Here is a 24,928-nt window from a genome sequence, read left to right on the forward strand (position 1 = left end):
TTCTTGGTGTTGCAGAGCAATCTCAGGTGCCTCAAGGTTGCAAGTTTCTTCATGACAACCTCTTCACTTCGCTTGCACTCCTCGATGAAATGACAAAAAGAGGATATGGGAGCTCTGGAACGATGAGGCAAAATTGTCTGATGTCCCATTCAAGCCATAGAAGGACTTCATGAAGTTACCCCAGGGTCCGGTTGCTGGTCCAGTTGCTGGTCCATTAGAAAGACAATAACATTGTCACAGTGGCAACAAACATGGAGGAGAAATACAGTGAGACCTCTGTCAAGAGATGGAACAAGGAGTGACGTGCCTTTTGACAAAGTCCCACAACCAAAATGCATCAACCGATACAATGAGCACATGGGTGGTGTTGAATTTCACAACCTACAGGTTTCAAGATACCATATCTCCATCAGGTCTAAGAAGTGGTGGTGGCCCATCTCTGCATGGTCTCTCAACAGCACTCGTAAACAGCCATTTATTTTACAGAGATGTTATGGGAGGGACCATCAACCTGCTCACCTTCTCATTGATAGTGGCACAGTCTCTTATGCAAAAGTTTGGCACGAAACCACTGAAGGAGATCTCTACTGGCTGCTACTGTTGAAGATCAGGCAAGATATGACAAAGCTTCTCACTGTCCAATCAACACGATGCGCCGGTTCCAGAGATGTCGTCATTGTGACAAACGCACTACCTATGCATGTGAGAAATGCAAAGCGCCACTGCACATTGAGTGCTTCAAGATATATCACGGACAGTAGAAAATGAGAGAAGAGCGAATGAAAAAGGGCTGAAAAGGCCAATAGAAGAAAAATAGAAAAGTCAATAAAGGGTGAGGAGAAGCAGCATAACGGACTCTAGGAAGAAAAGTCGACGAAAAATGACAAATGTTTTTGGAAAAGAGGATCAATTGATTCAAGACTTACTGTATGACAGTAGGTCTGACTGATCACAGTTCAAAATAGTAATGCACAAACTAATCGTGCACTTGGTTCTGAAGCCTACCTCTATGATATGTATGTATGTATGTATGTATGATTATTATTTTGTCCACTGTAGGCCTTTACTTGAATGCATGTTCTACAGGCTACCTCTATCCTAAATGTTACCTTTATGTTCAATGTGAATGAATGACAGGACTGCTATGCAGTTGTCATTGTGACATTTTAGTGCAACATTCACTAACAATGTTACAATGAATATTGCACTAAAGTACAAATTCAAATGTTACAATATATTTACAATATTAATGTTTCGACACATGTTGCACTAAAGTAACAATGTATGTTACACTAAAGCAACAATGTATGTTACACTAAAGCAACAATGTATGTTACACTAAAGCAACAATGTATGTTACAATAAAGTAACAATGTATGTTACAATAAAGTAACAATGTATGTTACAATAAAGTAACAATGTATGTTACAATAAAGTAACAATGTTGAAATACATTGATGGTTGTGTTTTTTTTGTTTTTGCTCTCAGTATTCATATCGGTTTTGTAAATGGGTTTTTGATATGTAAAATAGCCACACTGGATTGTGATGGGCATTCTAGTGGCAATGCTGGGGACTGCCAGTGACAGAGTTTTAAATGTGTTAATAACTGGGCTGGAATAAAGAATTTATGACTGCACTGGAGAAATATGTTAATTCAGTATACATCACATTATCCCACTGGTCACAATTGTGACCAACCATAAAACACACTTTTTCACCTACTTTTCCATAAAAAAATAAAAAAAATAAAAAAAAGATTGATTATTTCAAAGGGTTACAAATGACACAAGATTTTGATATTTTCATGTCTGGGAAAAATTTGGGATTAAATGGGTTAAAGGGGCAGCTGAACATTTTGGTTAAAAGACTTGGGTCACAAAAATGTAATGAAATTGAGTAACATACACCACATTACTTCTTACTAATACATTTCTTGTTATAGAAACATTACAAAGCATGGTCATCTGTTGTTTTGTGTCTTTTATATAATTATGGCGAAAAAATATTTTGCCGGGTGGCTCGCACATTTTTTCCATCTACCTGCACCAGTGGCTGGTGGGCCAATAAGTAGGCCCTGATGGCAATGGCAGAAAAGTTTAAAAAATATATTTATTCTGTACTTCATCATTGCAAAAGAACCCTCCCCAGCGCAATGGTGCCCGAATGCTGGCTCATTGTTTAATCATAGAATTGGGTCACGCCATGTGGACATTGATTACATGTTGTCCCCAAAAGCAAGCAGAACTATTCGGAAATATAATGGACGGACTTGGGGACTGCTATTTCTTGAAACACACTTCTGTGTCATAAGAACAAGAGTAGGTGAAGGGAATTGTATTCATTTGTTCATTAATTAACAAACACCAGTCCCACCATTGGACAATTACCACATTTGGTTCAAAATTGTAAGAAAACAAATTATACACTGCATGAAATTACTCATGATCCAAGCTAAGAAAGAAAGCTTTTAGTCATAGGATGTCACAATTTTAACCAGTTAAATTAATGTGTTTGCTACTATGGATAAAAAAAAAGGTCTGTCACGTCAACTAGCAATGTACTTACTGTACACCCAAAATATGGCAGGCTAGTTGGTGTGTGCGCGCACTTGGGGCAAAAGGGCAAACTCCTGCCCCACTACTAGTGGCATGGGATCAGATCACAACTGTCCCCTACACTAAGGCTACACCCACAGTCAGTTAGTGCAAGAGCTGAATGCTGCTACTGACATTGGATAATGGATTGATTTAGGCTAAATAGAGTTTCTCTTTCAGGTGTTCAAAGCACTTAAATAGTCAATCAATTGAGAACACCACATAGACACTGTCTTGTATTCATTATGCAGTATCTATTCAGTCTTTTTTATGATGATGGCATTAACTGTGATGTAACAGCATGGTACACTACTTGACAAGGGCAACTAAGACCTGTACACAGCATCACAGCCCAGCTGAACAGCAAGACCTTTCCTTTCCCCTTTGATGTGGCTATGAGTGGCAGCCCAGACAATTTAAACCAAGCCCCTGATGAGGAAGTGGTGCTGAGGGGTAAATTCCACCTCACAGAGAGGGGTGACTCCACTCAGGGCTTCCATTACACAGACAGACTGAGGGCAGGGACCAGACCCCAGATAACTTGTTTCTGCTGGTCATCTCTTCCCCATGATCACAGCCACACCTTTTACTCACACTCTGCCCACACCTTTTACTCACACTCTGCCCACACCAGCTGACCTGAGCTCTGCTTTCTCTCTGCTCATTAACACAGACTATGGATCAGCCATTTCTCACTATCCAAGTCCAGGCATTAATCATCAATAAATTGGCCCTGGAGCAGTTGCTAACAGCTTATACCTGCACTATATATCTGCATCCACTGTACACAGACAGACAAAGCTTAGGCATGGTGTAGCTCCTTGGGACAGAGACAGCCAGACCCAGCCCCCTCCATACTCCAAAATCCCACCTGATAAAATCCCAGTGACGATGAAATAAGGCTCAATATTAAATTAAGTCGAAGAGGCCCTGAGCACACTAATAGAGAGAGCGCTAATCTGGCACTGTGTGCTCCAGAGGTAATATCCTCTAAGAATCCTCAGTGCTTCAATGAACACACAGGGAGAAGAATCCACTGCGGTGGTACTGGCCATTTCAGCACAGTACTAGGAGTTGACGGGACTGTTCCGTTCAATTCAGGCAGTTGTTTCATAGTGCCAAATCAATGTGATACATTGAAGCTGTGGCCCAGCGTGACCTGGCAGTTATGATGAGTCCTGTTTGCCTATACCCCGAGTCAGCAACAATAAGCTGGAGAGATGAGTCCTCCTGAGTCTGGGTCAGGTGGTTCATACTTACGGATGTGCTTTCATCTCTATGTAGTTCTTGGGGATGAAGCCGTCTTTCCCGTTCAATTCTGCTTTGTACCAGTTCTGGTCACACTCTTCATTTAATACCTAGAGAAGGGAAGAGAGAGAGGTTAACAATATATCACATCTAGTAAACAGAGTACTTCTCTGGTCACTGAGAAGGGGGGCTGAAACGGTTTTGTATCCACTAATGGGGCACAGCCATAAACGACAGATTGAGACACGTCTGTCTGTTGTGAGTACACTCATTTACCAAGCAAGCCTCCATGACACCAGGCCAGCTGTGGGAGCACTCGTCTGAGAGACGTACGGTGGTTTGGAGGTTTGGGGGCACTGGTGCATGAGTGTGTCTAAGTTTGTGTGTGTGTGTGGCTGTTGTTGTTGAAAGACATGCACCTGTACACTGGTGCAGTTAGTCATGTAAAGCCTCTGGCTTGAACACTCATAGTCAGATGAAAGAAACTGTCGTCATCAATTCTCACCAGGGTTCTGACTCACAGTAATATACTGACACATCCCACTCAAAACAAAGATATTCCAACCACCATCTGTCCTGACTGAACACACGAATATCAGACCTTCTGGCTTCAGTACAGCCTTTCCATTTCAGAAGAAATAGGAGTCATACTAGATATAGTCTAGAATACACAGGTATTTCAATGCGATATGCTGGCCACATGCTTCAGTGTTGGGACACACTTCATGGTCTCTGCTAGGTGTTGAAACACCTTTAAACCATACTTGACAATGTGTGATCAAGGGGGGAACTAGGCCTAAATCTTTTTGTCTGCAAAAAAAGTGTTGAGGAAATGGAGTGTGCAACATCCTTCCTGTGCACAGATCACTGGGAGAGCGAGAGATAGAAAGGAAAGTGAGGCAGAGTGGGTGTGCCACCACTGTCGCACCAGAGGGTTCTTAAAGCCTGCAAGGCTTTTTGGCGATCTGACCAAATTCACATTGAAATGTGTGTTATAGATCTGTCATTCACATTGAAAGCAAGTCTAAGAAGCAGTAGATCTGTTCTACATGAGCTATTTCTATGCTTCCCGCGCTTAAGTTTCGTTTTTTGCGTCTTTTACGTTCGGTTTTGTACATCAACTTCAAACAGCTGACAAAACAATATTTTTGGTTATGGAAAATATATTTCACAGCAGTTTAGATGGTACAATGACTATCTACACTATACTTGCTTGTTTTGTCACAAAAACTGAAATTAGGCAAACTATCAGAATTTTAGCAACCAGGAAAAGCTGGAGCGATTTCTGCATATTGCATCTATCTCTAAAGCTAACCTGAAAAACCCAAGGGGAGGTTGCATTGCGTGCAGAATCAAACTCTTTTTGATTTACATAGATGGCTGACAGGGTAGGCAGTGATGATAAACTGAGTAACTAAAGCACCCGAATCCTTCGCAGATAGTGGTTTAGTGTCTGCGGGTTCACATAACTTGGTCACACAGACCACATCAGAGTGTGTGAATTGGCCTGGAGGACCTGTGAGAAGAGGGGCGACAGATAGACTACAGCCTTCAGTCACTCGGCACCTCAACCACATCCAGCAACAAGATGGCTTCTTAAGCCCCCCTCAAACACAATACAGGCTCTGATCCATAGAGCTATAAAATGATCTTCCAACTGTCAGATAAGAGGGGTGCTCAGGGTGAGATTGATTTCTCCCTTTTCTCGCACAGACATACAGTAATTTACACAGTAGGCGTGTAGTTCCCCTAGAGGGGAAGGCAGACTGGTACAGCACAGTTTAGTTGGTAGGCTGTGTTGTACAGTGAGTAGTGCAGCAGTACAGAGGTCTTCTGACCACAGAGTATTGATCTATGCATTACACAGTGGTTGGGAAACATCTCCATAATGCATGCACAACCATGTACATGCAGCTAGACATGTTGCCTTTCTATCAGGTATCATTTTACATTGTTCACAAAAGAAAAGCTGCAGCTAGGGTAGAGAGGAAGGACCTACTCATGTCACATCTAACCGTCATAGCCCTATCTAACCAGAAACTACAGATAGGCTTCAACTTTCAGTGTCTTTTAATCCCGCCCCATCCTGTAAGAGTCAACTTTTTCAGAAGAGCTCAGTCTCGTTCTACTTCGGTGTGTAGTGTTGATCTGAAGCCCACGCAAGCAACCAGTCCCCCCGGTGGTAAAAAACACTATGGCTTATTGGAAAGAGGCAAGCAGGAGACAACTGAAACAGGAGTCATGTAAGACTATGTCGAGGCATCCCAGGCCATCAGTGTCAGTAGTACAGTGTCAGTGGTGAGATTGCCATTAGGCCTATCCACTCTTTCCACCACACCCTCCTACTTCTCAAAGCCCCGATGATGGGATGATGGGGTCTGGCAATTTCCCCCCCAGCTGTTCACTGGCCTCAGTGCTCTCTGACCTCTCTGTTCCAGCTAGCCTGCAGCACACCAGCTGTCACTGTGGAACCACAGCCACTACGGCACAAGAGAAAAAATTACAGAGGAGTCCATGCCTGTGGCACTATGATAATGTGAGTGAATGTGAATAGGTTGTGAGGAGCACAGGGGGGAGATGGGCACAGTGATGGAAGAGTATGCCTGTGGCAGTGTGTGTGTGTGTGTGTGTGTGTGTGTGTGTGTGTGTGTGTGTGTGTGTGTGTGTGTGTGTGTGTGTGGTCTTACAATTGGTGGGGCAATGCAGGCAGGCAGCCTATGGGCGTGACTGATTGCACATGTGTAGACGTGGCAGACATGCGGTCTGGAACTCTGAATTCCAGGTGATCTCACTTTCTCTACATCTTATTACAAACACAAACACTACACCGTAGTCGCATCACCTACACAGTTCACGACTTATCTACCTCAAACATAACAGCTCACAGACACTCCCTCATGTTCTCTTGCAGATATTACAACAGGCTTGGAATTTTGTGATTTTAGGGGTAAGGCCATTTTCCCAATCTGCCAGGGCACCAAGGCCATTAACCTGTAATGGATAGGGGGCAGTACTTTTCACGGCCGGATAAAAAACGTACCCGATTTAATCTTGTTTATTACTCCTGCCCAGAAACTAGAATATGCATATAATTGTTTGATTTGGATAGAAAACACCCTAAAGTTTCTAAAACTGTTTGAATGGTGTCTGTGAGTATAACAGAACTCATATGGCAGGCCAAAACCTGAGAAGATTCCAAACAGGAAGTGCCCTCTCTGACCATTTCTTGGCCTTCTAGGGCATCTTTATTGAAAACAGAGGATCTCTGCTGTAACGTGACACTTTGTAATGCTCCCATAGGCTCTCAGAAGGCGTCAGAACGTTGAATGATGACTCTGCAGTCCATGGCTGAAAAACAGTAGCGCATTTGGATAGTGGTCGATCTGAGAACAATGAGACGGGTGTGCGCATGCACGTGAAGAGTCCATTTTACATTTTCAGTCTTTGAACGAAAACAACGACTCCCGGTCAGAATATTATCGCTATTTTACGAGAAAAATCTCATAAAAATTGATTTTAAACAGCGTTTGACATGATTCGAAGTACGGTAATGGAATATTTTGAATTATTTTTGTCACGATACGCGCGGGCGCGTTACCCTTCGGATAGTGTCTTGAACGCACGAACAAAACGCCGCTATTTGGATATAACTATGGATTATTTGGAACCAAACCAACATTTGTTGTTGAAGTAGAAGTCCTGGGAGTGCATTCTGACGAAGAACAGCAAAGGTAATCCAATTTTTCTTATAGTAAATCTGAGTTTGGTGAGTGCCAAACTTGGTGGGTGTCAAAATAGCTAGCCTGTGATGGCCGGGCTATCTACTCAGAATGTTGCAAAATGTGCTTTCACCGAATTTTCACCTATTTTAAAAATCGGACACCGCGATTGCATAAAGGAGTTTTGTATCTATAATTCTTAAAATAATTGTTATGTTTTTTGTGAATGTTTATCGTGAGTAATTTAGTAAATTCACTGGAAGTGTTCGGTGGGAATGCTAGTTCTGAACGTCACATGCTAATGTAAAAAGCTGGTTTTTGATATAAATATGAACTTGATTGAACAAAACATGCATGTATTGTATAACATAATGTCCTAGGAGTGTCATCTGATGAAGATCAAAGGTTAGTGCTGCATTTAGCTGTGGTTTTGGTTTTTGTGACATATGCTAGCTTGAAAAATGGGTGTCTGATTATTTCTGTCTGGGTACTCTCCTGACATAATCTAATGTTTTGCTTTCGTTGTAAAGCCTTTTTGAAATCGGACAGTGTGGTTAGATAAAGGAGAGTCTTGTCTTTAAAATGGTGTAAAATAGTCATATGTTTGAAAAATTGAAGTTTTCGGATTTTCGAGGAGTTTGTATTTCGCGCCACGCCCTATCATTGGATATTGGAGCGGTGTTCCGCTAGCGGAACGTCTAGATGTAAGAAGTTAAACCAAAATAGTCAATTAAATTGACTTGAAAACCAAAAAACAACTATTCTCTTAAGAAAAGCAGAAGTGTATGTACATTTAAATAAAACATTAGCCTACATGTCAAAGTGTAGGTGATAGCCTGTGTATTGGCTACAGCCTGTCATGTCCAGACCGAAGCTGACATGAGGCGCCTGAAAATGTACATAAAAATATTCAACAGATATAAACTGAACAAGTTCCACAGACGTGACTAACAGAAATTGAATAATATGTCCCTGAACAAAGGGGGGGGGGGGGGGTCAAAATCAAAAGTAACAGTCGGTATCTGGTGTGGCCACCAGCTGCAAGTACTGCAGTGCATCTCCTCCTCATGGACTGCACCAGACTTTCCAGTTCTTGCTGTGAGATGTTACCCCACTCTTCCACCAAGGCACCTGCAAGTTCCCGGACATTTCTGGGGGAATGGCCCTGGTCCTCATCCGATCCAACAGGTCCCAAACGTACTCAATGGGATTGAGATCTGGGCTCTTCGCTGGCCACTGCAGAACACTGACATTTCTGTCTTGCAGGAAATCACACACAGAACGAGCAGTATGGCTGGTGGCATTGTCATGCTGGAGGGTCATGTCAGGATGAGCCTGCAGGAAGGGTACCACATGAGGGAGGAGGATGTCTTCCCTGTAACACACAGTGTTGAGATTGCCTGCAATGACAACAAGCTCAGTCCGATGATGCTATGACACACCGCCCCAGACCATGACGAACCCTCCACCTCCAAATCGATCCTGCTCCAGAGTACAGGCCTCGGTGTAACGCTCATTCCCTCGACGATAAACGCGAATCCGACCATCACCTCTGGTGAGACAGAACTGCGACTCATCAGTGAAGAGCACTTTTTGCCAGTCATGTCTGGTCCAGCGACAGTGGGTTTGTGCCCATGGGCGATGTTGTTGCTGGTGACGACCTGCCTTAAAACAGGCCTACAAGCCCTCAGTCCAGCCTCTCTCAGCCTATTGTGGACAGTCTGAGCACTGATGGAGGGATTGTGCATTCCTGGTGTAACTCGGGCAGTTGTTGTTGCCATCCTGTACCTGTCCCGCAGGTGTGATGTTCAGATGTACCGATCCTGTGCAGGTGGTGTTACACGTGGTCTGCCACTGTGAGGACGATCAGCTGTCTGTCCTGTCTCCCTGTAGTGCTGTCTTAGGCGTCTCACAGTACGGACATTGCAAATTATTGCCCTGGCCACATCTGCAGTCCTCATGCCTCCTTGCAGCATGCCCAAGGCAGTTTCACGCAGATGAGCAGGGACTATGGGCGTCTTTCTTTTGGTGTTATTCAGAGTCAGTAGAAAGGCCGCTTTAGTGTCCTAAGTTTCATAACTGTGACATTTATTGCCTACCGTCTATAAGCTGTTAGTTTGTCTTAATGACCGTTCCACAGGTGCATGGTTCATTAATTGTTTATGGTTCATTGAACAAGCATGGGAAACACTGTTTAAACCGTTTACAATGAAGATCTGTGAAGTTATTTAGATTTTTATGAATTTTCTTTGAAAGACAGGGTCCTGAAAAAGTAACGTTTATTTTTTTGCTGAGTTTATATTTATATAAATACAAAAGTATGTGACACCCCTTAAAATGTGTGGATTTGGCTATTATAGCCAGACCAGTTGCTGAGTGGTGTATAAAATCGAGCACACAGCCATGCATTCTCCATAGACAGACATCGGCTTTACTGAAGACCTCAGTGACTTTCAATGTAGCACCATCATAGGATGCCACCTTTCCAACAAGTCTGTTTGTTAAAATTCTGCCCTGCTAGAGCTTCCCCGGTCAACTTTAAGTGCTTTTATTGTGGCATGGAAACGTCTTGGAGCAACAACGGCTCAGCCGAAAAGTGGTAGGCCACACAAGTGCACAGAATGGGACCACCAAGTGCGGAAGTGCGATGTTCCAACATCTAGTGGAAAGCCTTCCCAGAAGAGTGGAGGCTGTTATAGCAGCAAAGTGTGGACCAACTCCATATTAATGACCATGATTTTGGAATGAGATGTTCAACGAGCAGGTGTCCACATAGTGTACAGGTCCTGTAGTGTACTTGAGGCACTGTTCGTTCACATAGGAGAGAAAGGCCAGTGCCTGTTGCGCACTCAAACATCACCAACCTTGCAATCTGAGCGGAGGCAGTGAACATTTTGAAACTATTTAACTATAATTGTAAATGCTGAAAACCTGGACGTTTCGTCATTTTATGAGGCATGTCTTACCATGTTTCATAAACACTTCCTCATATGCCATTGAAACCAGTATTTCTCTCAGGTTCAACTTTATTTTGTTATCCAGCAGCCAAGTTCATAATCATATTAACCCATGCTTGTTGTTGCGTCTTCAGATCTTCCCTCTTTCTACATTTCTGAAGGATATTTTCATCTCGGTCATACTCAACCACTCGCATTTGCGGTGCACTTTTAAGAACAGTGTTTCCGCTAATTGCATTTTGGAACATTTGCACATTGCACACGTATGCGCATTGCTGCGCTTATGTGAAGAAATAGCCTAATAGTTTATCAACATTTTAAGCGAAACATTTTGATCTGTTGCATCAGCCTCATTGCTTTTTAAAGTTTGATGTACAGTGGTTGTATTAATTTGGAATCTGTTGTAACAACTCTCCCAGAGTCTGTTTGGAATATTTCTCTCTCTCACAGAAGGACAGCTGACCAATAGAATAGGTAAACTTTTGTATTATGGGGATAGTAGATTGACATAGGCTAGTGATTTTGCTGTTTGTTACTCATCTTGTTGGCTGACGAAAAGTAAATGTGGACAGTTCTAACATCTTCAATATGCGCCTCGGAATTCCATAAGCAGGACGCGTGTCGTTGCAACTACGATGTGTCGGTCTTCACTTGTATATGTATGTATATTGTTTACAGCTCTCGGGATAGAATTATTGTTTGGATAACCTTACTTACTATTATGTATTGTTTTTATCTTAATTTGCTTCACTCTTTATGCGATGCGCACTGCAAAGAACACCGGAAGAAGAATTACCACAGTGAATTATTGTAATATTTGTTTATGTGTCAATTAATCCCATAAGGTATGGGTTGCCAACTTGCTATTTGACAATTTGACATGAAAATAAAATGTAATACACTGCAGCCTACTTCAGAGCTATGGCACCTGTGAGAAGAACCAGATCGCGTGTCGGGCATTGAATAATAAGAATTGAGATATCAGTGAGCGATGTGAGTGAGAGGTGCTTCGGAGCACGATGATTGTCAGCCAGGAGAAGGGAATTAGAATTATATTCAGCACTGGCCTCATTTTATATCTGTGGACTACCAGTGCCTTAGGGGTCCTGGTAAAAGTGTGATCTAATGGTGTGAGTGACTGAAGCTCATGATGTGTGTGGGTGATGGTGTGAAAGAGCTACAAGGGTCACTTTGCCCTGCATGGTGAGCTAGAAGTGGTTACAAGAGTCAAGTAAAAGTAGGGCTGTGATGGTCACGAAATTGTGTCAGCCGGTGATTGTCAAGCAAATAACTGTCCGTCTCACAGTAATTGACCGTTAATTAACATAAACACATTCAGCATCTCCTGGCTTCCACACACAGCCTACAAGCCACTGATGCAGACCTATGGAACATCTACATTTTAAACAGTCTAATAAATCCATGTAATATAGCCTACACCTTCACAATAAATCCATCATTTTTTTAGACAGGTCTAAAGAAACATGATATGAAGAAAATTGTCTATTTCAGAAGAAAAGAATAGCATACTCTGAGTTGTCCTTATGTTAGGTCCTGATCTGGCTATGCCAAATGGCTGTGGGCTACAAAAGTTCATTTATCAGCCAAGATTTGCTTAGAATTCCGTGGCATTATTTTATAGTATGAAGAATACAATTGAAAAAAGCTGAATAAAATAGTAAGGATATTTTCTCCAAACGATTTGAGGGAGTGCGCACATGCGGTTATTCTGTGTTGAGTGGTTAACAAAGAAATAGGTCCTCCTATTTGATTAATTTAGAGTTATTAATGTAACTTTAGTTGTTCTAAAATGTTGGCCAATATATTTAGATGTTTTATATATTGAAAGGCTGCATGATGCGACTAATGATGATTTGAAAAAAAGTAGCTAGAAAGGCATGAGCTCTGCTTGGTTTTTTGTGCAGGCTGTACACACTTTATCAGTCTCTCATTCACAATTTGACAAGCACTTGTTAATGCCTCAAATTTCACAGCAGCAACCCCTTTGTGTGGCCGTAATGCACCCAGAAGAATCCATGCCTTTTGCTGCCGTTGTGCCCTTGTCACCCATCAGAGTGCTGCGTTGTGCCCTTCGCCCTGAGTGCTGCATGCTCCGAAGCACCTCTCACTCACATGGCTCTCCATCACATGATTGGGTCTTTCTCACAGGCTACAAGTGAAGACAGACAACACTGGGGACGCAATTGCGCACGTCCTTATCCAATTCTGAGGTGCATATTTAATTTATTTTTTTACCCCTTTTTCTCCCCAATTTCGTGGTATCCAATTGGTAGTTACAGTCTTGTCTCATCGCTGCAACTCCCGTACGGACTCGGGAGAGGCGAAGGTCGAGAGCCGTGCATCCTCCGAAACACAACCCAACAAAGCCGCACTGCTTCTTGACACAATGCCTACTTAACCCGGAAGCCAGCCAAACCAATGTGTCGGAGGAAACACCGTACGCCTGGTGACCGTGTCAGCGTGCACTGCACCCGGCCCGCCACAGGAGTTGCTAGTGCGCGATGGGACAAGGATATCCCTGCTGGTCAAACCCTCCCCTAACCCGGACAACGCTGGGCCAAATTGTGCGCCGCCCCATGGGTCTCCCGGTCGCGGCCGGCTGCGACAGAGCCTGGACTCGAACACAGAATCTCTAGTGGCACAGCAACACTGTAATGCAGTGCCTTAGACCACTGCGCCACTCGGGAGGCCCCGAGGTGCAAATTGAAGATATTGGAAGAACTGTCCACATTTACTTTTTGTCAGCCAATAAGATGAGTAGGCCTAACGAACAGCAAAAGCACTTGTCTATGTCAATCTACTATCCCCCATAGTACAAAAGTTGACCTACTCTATTCTGTGCGAGAAATAAATATTCCAAACACAATCTGGGACAGTTGTGTAATGCGATAGATCCCAAATTAATACAACCACTAGCATTCCCAAAAACTTTTTTACGCAATGTTGCCGACGCAACAGATCAAAACATTTCGCTTAAAATGTTGATAAACTATTAGGCTATTTCTTCATTATAAGCGCAGCAATGTGCACACGGCAGTAGGATATAAGCGTGAATGTTCCATTAGCAGAAAAACACCATTATCAAAAGTGACAGTAAATGTGATTATGCATGTATGCTTTTATTATAAAAGGTGCAGTTATGGTGAAAATGAACTTCCCCAAACTTGAAACTCATGTACTGCGTACAGTATGTATGCCAGTTAGGCTCTACACCCCTTGTAAAGCAGATTTACATTACATTTTAGTCATTTAGCAGACGCTCTTATCCAGAGCAACTTACAGTAGTGAATGCATACATTTCATACATTTTTTTCTCCGTACCAGGCAGTTAGATTAATGTGCTTCATTTTAAGAAGTTTTGGCCACTTTAGTGATACAAACCTTATCAAAAAATATAGGCCTATGGGCTGGGCTACATGAGGTGTGAGACTATGATTTGAAAAAGTCGCAAAAAAAGGCATTTTTTCTTGCCTTACGCTGGGCATCATTCACAAGTGATAATATATAAATCACAAGTGATAGGCTAATATTGTCACCCATCAGACTGTTCTTGATTTAATTTTGTCTTTACATATACTAAATAATATATGTGTGAGATATGTTTTGATTTAGAATGGACCATTATCATGCACTTGTCTCAAAACAGGGGCAGGGGGGAAAATGGACGTCATCTATGCACTTTTCATGCCAGCCTGGTAAGCTATACTCCTGTTGTAAAGAGAAGCAATGTGCTTAATATAATGAAAGTTGAGAAATAAATATATTAGGCCTATCCTATAGAAAGCTGACGGGATATCCCTCTTTTTAATAGAGGCCATATCACTATGTTTTCTCACGCAATTGCATAGCCTATAGAAATTGCATAGCCTATAGAAATTGCATAGCCTATAGAAATTGCATAGCCTATAGAAATGTTGCGCACCATAAGCTAATGGGCTCTCATTAAGTGTTTGATTAGATATTCTAATACATTTGCATTGATGTCAGAGTGCTGAGTACCAGGCAGTTAGTAAGTTTGGTAGGCTACTAATGACCATCAACAGCATCAGAGCTCGGAGAAGCCTAATTACCATGACTAAACAGTCACCTTCATGACTCGTGACCGCCGGTGTAGCAGTAATACGGTCACCGCAACTGCTCTAAGTGAGAGGTGGTTTGTAGAGGCAAACAAAACACAGTCCCACCTCTGTACAACCCTGACACTCCATCTGCACCTAAATGCCGCATCTGAGTGAGTATGAGGTCTCAAGTAGAGATATTAGAGGACAGTCAGAACAGATTGCAGTGGTTTCATAAACATGTAAAAAATAGTGATAAATTCAGGTGCCACAGACTGAGAAGCAGATATTTTCTCTGCGCTTTCTCTGTTCTCAGGTGAAGCTTGCATTCTAAACTTCACCTGAGAACAGAGAAAGCACAGAGAAAATACCTGCTTCTCAGCCTTGCATTCTAAACAGACCTCAAACTACTTCTCAACCCAACCAAAACCAAGTACATGATCTTGTCAAGCAAAAAAAAACAACTCAGTCTCCAGCCGAACACACCCTCATTGTCAACAACACCTCCATTGAACAAGTGCCACATTACAAATACCTGGGCACCTGGCTTGATGAATAACTCAAATTCAGCACCCATATCAATAACCGCAAAATCTAATCCAGGGCTTTCTCTACCGCAACAAATCCTGCTTTACCCGCTCCGCCAATGTCCTGCATCCTCCCTCTGTTGGACTATGGTGACACTCTACCACAACACCCCCAAAACCCTGCTCTCAAAATGGAATACTCTGTACCGCTCAGTCATCAGATTTTCCACTGGAGCCCCCTACTGCACCCACCACTGTTCCCTCTATGAGCAGTTTGGCCAACCATCACTCACAAGCAGACAACAAATTCATAGGTTCACCATCATTTACAAAACCCTTACTAGCAAAGCCCCCCTCTACCTCTTTAAAGTCCTCTCCATGTCCTCCTACAGCCTACATCTCCCTGTCTGTTCCAACTCCGGCTCCAAAACATTAACATTCTGCTGCTACTGACTGGAATAAAGTCCAACAGGACTTAAAACTCAACCGATTCATCTCCATTCCCAGTTTCATGAACAGGTTAAATGAGCTGGTTATCCACCCTGGGACTGCTTCTAGAGTAAGTGGCTACTAGTTGTGTCCCCTGTGTTTTACTGATGTGTTTGGTAAGATGTAGTTTTCCGTTTCTGTTTTTGCGTGGAACTTATAATTGTCTGCATGTTGTCATGTGTCTGCTTTGCTGCACGGTTACTGCCCTATCTTGGTCAGGTCATTATTGTAAAAGAGATGATTTACCTGATTAAATAAAGGTTAAATAAACTAAATAAACTAAACAGGCCTGCTTCCTTGCTGGAATATTCCTGGGGAAAGGCCCAGAATAAATATCAGCTCAAGGTGCAGTCATAAAATGTAATTGAATTCAGGTTCCCATGAATAATTAACCAAATAAAGACAATATGCAAACTTTGTACATTCACCAAAACAAAGCAAAACCAAAATAACTTATTGTACCAATATTTTCTCATTCACAATGAAAACCCTGTGATATCAGTATTCTACCAACATACCTATGTGTGTTTAAAGGTTGACTTGAGACCAAGAGGAAAAGTTTTGTAGTGGCAACCAATTTGCAAACTCTCTCTTTATCACATTATGTTGTTAGCTACCAGTTGCAGAGGTTTGCTCAGCCTGCGTAAAGAGATTACACTTCTCCCTGGGGCTTGAAGAGGACTGTTTACTCAGATTATGACCGAGTTGCTTTTAAAGGCTGAAAACATTCAATCTTCCATAAGTAGTTCCATGATAATATGAAACCACAAGGCAGTTCCTTTAAACGGTAAAGCCGTAAACCTAGTTGGCTTGTTTACCTCGCTTGGCTGATTCTGCTTAACCAGTTTTCTTACTGTATCTCTTAACTGACAATGGCTATGAAGGACAATTCTCTTACATCAAACTCAACTCGAGGTCTAGGGCAAACGGTCTGATGACACTTTTAAAAAATGATGCTGAAAGAGCCACGGCTGATGTGAAAAATATTAAAACATTTGCTTTGAAGGCAGTTTCTTTCAGAGAAGGCAACACCAGAACTGTGACTGTGCGTTGCTCTGTCTTCATGTGCTCCATGGCAGGCCAGCATTATGTTAATGCCATTCTGTGGGCACTCTGCATTCCCTCCCTCTAAAGAGATTTTTTTGTTTTTTTAATCTGACTGAGGCACAATAGATTCAGGAGTTTCTATTAGCGAGGCTGAGGTCCAGGGGATAATCTCCTCTACAGCTGCCACTGAGCAGACCGGCTCCCCCTCACACACAGCGCTTCTCAGACCCCCACTAAAACCCTGGTGGCCAAGCCAGAGACGCATAATGATGAACTCTGCACCCCTTGGTCTGACTGACTACCATCCCCAAAGCAGACTTCAATGACAACCCAACGCAGATGAGAGAGTAGCTGACATAAACATGTGGAGCGGGTCTTCTTCTGACATTAGCATAGCTTACAGACCCGGCTGGTTACTTGGTGTAGCCTAGCGTGAGAGGAGGAGGAGGGGAGGTGACTGATAGCCACGCGTCTGTACTGTGGACGCAATCCAGAGACCATTTCTATTAATCAAGACTGTGGATTATGCTGGAGTGTGAAATTAACTGAGGCCAGTAGATAAAGATTCTTCAAACTATGGGCCTCCCAGGCCTGTTGTTTCTGATAATGGACTTCTGTCGTGCATTTACAATTAAAACAACGGAGCTAAAAACCCACATGTTCATCCATCCAGCGATTAAGCAACGGCTGGTTCATTAACTTGTCTACTCACATTTAACCATTGTTCAACTTTTTGAGAGACGGGAACAGAAAAACGAGGGTTATCTTTATCAGTTTACCCTGTCCTCAACACACACGGACAATTGAATCATATGAATTAGGATCATGACGGATAAAACCGCGAACAAGGCCTCTGTTCATCATCTGACAATGCTGCCTGTGTGTAGTGTATGAGCGCACGAGAGACAGTAGCTGTATTCAAAATCTGTGAAAGTAACGTGACAAAGCAAATAGTTTGGCGAACATGGAATGCACCCATTGGAAGGCCTGGTATGTTGACACGTTGGCGGCTGTGCTTTGAGTCCAACAGACTGGGGAAGGTCAAGAGCACACTGACCCTCCTTCCCCACAGCAAGGCAGCAGACACTCGCTCTGAGGAGGAGTGCTGATATGCACCAGAAAGAGAAGCTTACCCTGCTGCTAATGAAGCACTCCAACAATCCTGTAATTAACACAATGCTAAGGGCCATTACCTCATGGGGAGCCGCCCCGCCACCCCACAGCTGCATTCCCCTAGTCAGCTCAAACTCAACTGAGGTGACTGGACCAATACATTACATCATGAAATCACTAGGGCTTTTTAAGTACCACTTCATAAACCAAGACACCGGGGAAAGTAAAATATGAAAGGGTCTCAAACAGGACTTAGAGTGATGCGTATGTAGAGAGCAGAGATGAGGTTAATCCAAATTTCAATTCTTGTCTGTTGGATTAGAATTTCTTCATGTCTAGAATTAAAAAGGCCTAAATCTGGCACTGTGTACAGCCATCTGTATTGAAGGCCAGCTGTTCAGCTCTGGTCAATGCCAGCTTTACCAAATGCTCATTGGTGGAATGGACTACCCATTATTACAATGGAGGTCGGGTCTGTCTACTCTACACGATAATCTAAAGATTGTGCAACACGCTCCCTGAAACAGATAAGCAAAAGGCATTTTGGCTTCCATCATCAGCAGTGGAGGGATAGAGAACAATTCAGACAACCCCATTACTGGTCGCGCTTGACACGTTCTAAAACACTGAGATTAGCCTAGTACTGGAGATTCAGCCATAACTCCACACTACTTCTGTGTAAGGAGAAAAGGTTCCAGTAGAATGTGCTACAGTGAAGCCAGTCAGTGAGGAGAGCAGCAGTCTGCTCACACCCCCTGCCCAATCCCCATCCCCTGAGGAGGTTTTCTGGGGAATGGGGACAGCCAGGGATGGGAAGGACCAAAAATAAGCAGCAAACCAAAAGAGATTGATACTGCAGGTTGATACTCGCTCTTCTCTTCACGGTAGAGCAGGAAGGGTGATTTGCATTAACAGGGAGGAGACGGGTGGCAGAGGAGTCCTAATTACGGCTTCGACTCACTGCTACACTACGAAGCCATGCTCCTCTCAGGAGGAGGCATGATGGACCAGTTCAGAGGATTCACACTCCTTGTGATCAGCTCAAGAAAAGTCCTCCGGGTAAATAGTAAATGAGGGCATCTCTATTTTATGGCAGCAGCCAGCCCCACACGGCGTGTATGAAGTCCAATTTAGCAGTAGCCTATATTCCATGTACAGTTTGTTCCCATGTAAACAATATAAGCAGAGAGAACAGAGTGTGTGTGACAAAAATAAAACACAAAACGGACAACAGAATAAGAAGATTCTACAAGTCTTTATGTTGGCTAGAATCATCCTTTATTGTACATACATAAAGAACCATTAGATGTGGTTTATCTGCAGCATGGAGAAGGAGGCAGAGCGTGTGAGAGAGTGAAAGAGAGAGAGATGTCTAACAGGGTGTTTATGTCCAGTAGCTGTGATCAAGGAGCATTGGGCCACCATAATCCCTGCTTTAGAAGGGCGCTTTAACGAGCTTCACAGGCTGCCCACGACGGATTACCATGTTAGAGTGCACGCTGTAGCCGCCTCCCTCCCCACTCTCACTAGCAAACTCCCTCTCCTCCTGAGCCCAGCTGAGACGTAGGCTAGCAGCAGCAGCCTGGGTCTGGTGGTCTCCAGGGGCTCATGGTGATGAGCTCAGGGCCAGCCGCTACTGGGGTAGGGGACAGACTAATCTCATCTCTCAACTACAGCACAGTGGAGAGGTACGGGTGAAAGGATGACATGAGATTATATATAAATATGAGCGAGAGAGAGAAGAGAGAGAAGTTGAGGGAGAGTGACTCAGTTTGTGTCCACACTGCAATGCAGAGAACCCTGGGGCGCCATCCAACCCACAGGTGTCTGCCTGCCTCAATGCCCTCGCCCATAAACCGAGACGCACACAGGGAGCCTGTGACATTATCTGGTTAGATATTTATCAGTGACTCACACTCATCCAGCCATCAGGCCCAGTGATGCCTGACTAAAGCAATGGCCTGCTCTGATCCCAATTTCCCCATGAGAGCCACAAGCTGACTCTGGGCAGATAGCATTTACTGCTCTGGCAAGCGCAGAGCCAGCAGACACTGTGGATGATGGAGAGACTAGGAGACAGGTAGCAGAGAGCCACTGTGTTGACATGAAGAGCCCGATCTTGTCCTTTGGTTCCTGGGCCAGCGTGGGTGGGCGCCAGGGTGAATCAGTGTCAAGCAAGCGGGCCCGCTGCCGCTTGCTTTCCCCAGAGAACATAGAGAAGGATGCCAAACAGTCAAGGCTCAGTTTCAGTCCATTAACACAGCAAGGCAATATTTGCCATTTCCATTTCTGTCCTTCTGAGGGCAGTGACAACAGGGTGCAGGTAGTGTCATGGACAGAAAGCCTTCCACTGTGTTGCTTAGGGACACCATGTTCACTGTTCAATCACTTCCTCCTCTTAACTTCTGTCTCCTAAACATGACTCACAGCCGTGATACACTTCTGCAAGTCAGCCAGGTGCAGCGTTAAAACTCCACATTACTAGAAGGGGGGGGGGGCTGCCATGGCTTGTGTCATAGAATGTGTTCCAAGACAACTTCTAGAAAAGTTCCCCTGCTACCAAATAGGGTCACATTAGCGCTGTTCTGGCAACAGAGGGGAGGGGGAGACATAGGCTTATTTAAGCCCCACTCTCATGGGACGCCACACTTAATTAGAGAAACCCCATGACTCTCACTAGCTACACTTACAGCTACCGAAACACACAACGTGGCTGGTCGCTTAACACGGCAGGGGAACTTGGAAGGTTCCTGGCTGGGAGAATGGCGAAGCAGAGGCCCTCAGCTGAACCAAAAACTTCACACTGAGCACCACGGCAGGGATTTAACCATTTTCCACCCCTGCGGACTTAAAAACAGCCCGATAATTTAACTCTAGGGTTCTGGGAATAAAAAACACAATTACTGGATCTGATCTGGTTTGAGTCAACTTGTCTGCTCAGAGGATTCCTGATGTATTAATCAGGCTCAGGTCAGAACTGGACTGGAGTGAGGGGAATGATCAGCATAAGAGGGCACAGCAGGCACGGCTCTCCTCTCCTCTGTGGTAAATCTAATGGGAGATGGGATCGATAGCTGCGCAGAGAGCTAATAAGTGATGGGGGAGATTAATCGGAGGCTTAGAAGAAGTAACTGGCTAAAAGCTTCAGAGCTCCCCCTTTGAGAGTAAAAGCTAGTGGATAGTGATATGGAGAGCCCCCCCCAAAAAAGGATCACAACTGAGAAAAAAGAACAAGCTGCAATTAAAAAAGAGAAAGGGGTTGAAAAGAGGGGTTGTGTAAACAAAATGTAATATGGGATCATGAAGTATGATTAAATATACTGAACAAAAATCTAAACGCAACGTAAAAATTTCAACGATTTTACAGCTAATATAAGGAAATCAGTCAATTGAAATCAATTCATTAATCTATGGATTTCACATAACTGGGAATACAGATATGCATCTGTTTGTCAGAAATACCTTTAAAAAAAAGGTAGGGGTATGGATCAGAAAACCATTCAGTATCTGGTTTGACATACATTTAAATCGTGTAGTGCGACATCTCCTTTGCATAGAGTTGATCAGGCTGTTGATTGTGGCCTGTGGAATGTTGTCCCACTCCTCTTCAATGGCTGTGTGAAGTTGCTTGATATTGGCGAGAACTGGAACACGTAATGGCACGACAATGGGCCTTAGGATCTCATCACAATATCTCTGTGCATTCAAATTGCCATTGATAAAATGCAATTGTGTTAGTTGTCCGTAGCTTATGCCTGCCCACACCATAACCCCACCGCCACCATGGAGCACTGTTAACAACATTGACATCAGTAAACCGCTCGCCCACACGACAGGTACAGTAGGAACTGAGATTAATCCGAAGAGCACACTTCTCCAGCGTGCCAGTGGCCATGGAAAGTGAGAATTTGCCCACTGAATTCGGTTACGATGCCGAACTGTAGTCAGATCAAGACCCCGGTGAGGACGAATAGGATGCAGTTGAGCTTCCCTAAGACGGTTTCTGACAGTTTGTGCAATAATTCTTCAGTTGTGCAAACCCACAGTTTCAGCTGTCCGGGTAGCTATTCTCAGACGATCCCACAGGTGAAGAAGCCGGATGTGGAGGTCCTGGGCTGTCGTGGTTACATGTGGTTGTGAGGCTGGTTGGAAGTACTGCCATATTTTCTAAAACGACATTGGAGGCAACTTATAGTAGATAAATGAACCTTAAATTCTCTGGAAACAGCTCTGGTGGACATTCCTGCAGTCAGCACCCCAATTGCACACTCCCTCAGAACTCAGAAGCATTGTCTTGTGTGACAAAACTGCACATTGTTTAAGTGGCCTTTTGTCCTCAGCACAAAGTGCACCTGTGTAATGATCCTGCTGTTTAATCAGTTTCTTGATATGCCACACCTGTCAGGTGGATGGATGATCTTGGGCAAAAGAGAAATGCTCACTAACAGGGATGTAAACAAATGTGTGCACAAAATGTGAGAGAAATACATTTTCTGTGCTTATGGAACATTTCGTGGATATTTTATTTGAGCTCATGAAACTTTAAATGTTGCGTTTGTATTTCTGTTGTTCAATATAGCTGATCCAGCTACTCTTTGGTGATGAGTAAGAGACCCAGAGGCTGGTGTATTCTTACATGCCGTTTTGCACTTTGTAATCCAGTGCAGCACTGATGGTGTGGGGTGTAGTGATCGACTGTGCCGCGGAGACAGGAAGCTGCTGGGGGTGGAAGAGGCTCCAAACAGGAAGTGAGCTAAGCTGCGGTGAGAGCTGCACTGCACACACACGTGCCAGTGCACAAGCTCAATCTGCATTCCGAGGTTCCCAGCACTCTGAAGTAGGAGGGACTATCCCACTTTACTGTGGCACATACTCCTAAAACAGCACAGCTCTGATCAGTTTACAGGGTGAAAGATTAAAAAGGTCGATATAGACTAGAGCTGGGACGATAAACCTGAATATTATCGACACCGACCATACCCATCACAGGCATTTTGCTGACATTGTTCATTACGATAAGTAGCCTACACTAGAGAAATGTAAAGTTTGAAATGAAATGTTTCCCAATATGGGGGGGGGTTGTTAATGGGACAATTGATAGGTACAACCATCAAACTAGTAGTAGTTGTAGTTTAAACAATCATTTAAAAAAGGTGCACATTAAATGTTATTAACTTCAATTTATCATTATCGCATGAATTCAGGCAATTTATCATGATATAGATTTTTGTCCATATCGCTCAGCTCTAATATTGACCAATTAAGGCCATCCTTTACCATTCACAGTGCCAAATGGGAGAGTGTTTGCTCAACACCAGCCTCCAGTTCAGCAGCAGAGGAGTAGAGAGGGGAAGAGAGAGGCAGAGAAGGGCCTTAGATCATGCTCTGCGGGTAGGTTTCTAAGATCTGTTAGGAGCTAAATTTGCCAGCCAGTCAAGCTATTCATCTTTATTTATTTACGAAGGAAATGAGTGTGAGTGAACGCTGCTGAAGGCTACCGGGCAAACTCTCCTCTGTGGCCTTCTCCTGGTTGTCAGTTATTGCTGCTTTATGGGAGCGAAAGTGGAGCACCGCCTGACTGGAGCTCATATCAGGGCTGCATGACGTCAGGTTGTCTTGATAACCTAAGACGTGATTGGATACAAAGCAATAAGAAAAGGTAACATCCAGCCACTTTCCCAGTGCTTAGGTCTAAAGATAGGATGCAATATCTCTCAGAAATTGTTGTGTAAAATGGGACTGAGAAATATGTATTTTATAAACCTCTTTTATATACCCCAAAAGCGTGAGAGCGCCAGTTTATAAAAACTGAACTTGATGTGAGGATGTCCTTTCCTCCATGCAAACTTTGGACCATGCGTACGCACTTCTTCTAGTGGTTGAAGTATTGTATTGCAAGCAGGCAAGTAAGTATTTTGTGCAAATGGGATATAGGATGACACACTTACGTCAAAAAAAACATAGCCCAATAACAAAATGCAGCCATTTGCCGTTAGTGAGAATAGAGAAAATCTAGGTTGTGTTCGAATACACATACTAACATATTGTATACTCCATACTTAATGAGTATGTACACACTAAATACTATTAGTTCATTTTAGTATACTGTAAACAAACGGTATCCTTTCAGTTGAGCGTACTAGCGCATCGCCTGTCTACCGGAAGTTGATGCTGTTGCTATGCAACCTCTTGCTAGCATAAGAAATTACTAGCTAAACATTTTACGATTTCGGGTGTGTTCCTAAATTCAATCTCAAGTGCCAGAGTGCGCTCTGGGCGTTCGTAAATCCAGAGCATTGTCAGATTGTCCATTTGTAAATTCAGAGCGTATCGTTCTCGGAGCGTTCAGAGCGCACACTGGATGCTCTGGCTGAGGAGTAGGGTTGATCCGGGCGTTCTGACCTCACGGCAGTCAAGCACCCAAGCTAACTGGCTAGCATGCCCATTTTCTGAAGAATCGCATTATGGGCCCTAAAAGCACGCAGTGTCCACTGCTCGCATACTTCGTATTTTGGCGAATTTAGGTCAACATCCGGGAACTTTTGGCATACTAACTATATCCATACTATGACCTATAAGCATACTACATACTCAATTTAAAGTCACAAATAGTACAGTTAGTGCAGTTAGTATGAGCATTCGAATACAGCTCTAGTGTTTTATATTTTTGTAATCTAAAATAATTCGACATAGGACTCATAACAGAATAAATTCCTCACCTTTTCTGGCCGTGATGGGTTCATATTCCTGAATACAACAAACTACCATGCACATCACTCATTCAATTGAACATAAGTGAATAGAAAAGCCATGCATTTCAAGTTCTGCTGTACGTGATTCCACAGGCAGCGCAGTTTATAGCCTACAGACGAATTTAACAGGTGAACAACAATTTGCCATTATATTCTCTTTCAGAAACTGTCGTCACAGTCCTTTTCTAAATACAGCATACATTAACATTCTGCCAACACAGTAAATAGACCGGTAGCTTATGTAAAATATTTGACAGTATGGGTAGGCTACAGTATTGCTGTGCGATAGGAGCATGACATCATAAACCTATTTAATCTCAGAGCCTATACCAAGGCAGGACATGGAAACAATTTATTGATAAACAAAATATTTAACAACTCGTTGTTTGTATAGAAGTGTG

At 43.3% G+C, this 24,928-nt stretch overlaps 1 protein-coding gene across 1 annotated transcript in view; it reads right to left on the minus strand.

The window, feature by feature from the left end:
* The window catches only part of LOC106607067 (growth factor receptor-bound protein 2), a 42,382-nt gene that overhangs the window by 4,629 nt on the left and 12,825 nt on the right, over nt 1-24,928 (minus strand). The window contains exon 3 of the mRNA XM_014203643.3: nt 3,857-3,954. Coding sequence (XP_014059118.1) covers nt 3,857-3,954 — 98 coding nt within the window. The remainder of the gene's footprint in view (nt 1-3,856; nt 3,955-24,928) is intronic.

Source organism: Salmo salar, chromosome 06, assembly GCF_965601325.2.
Source record: "Salmo salar chromosome 06, fSalSal1, whole genome shotgun sequence".
Lineage (NCBI taxonomy): Eukaryota > Metazoa > Chordata > Actinopteri > Salmoniformes > Salmonidae > Salmo > Salmo salar.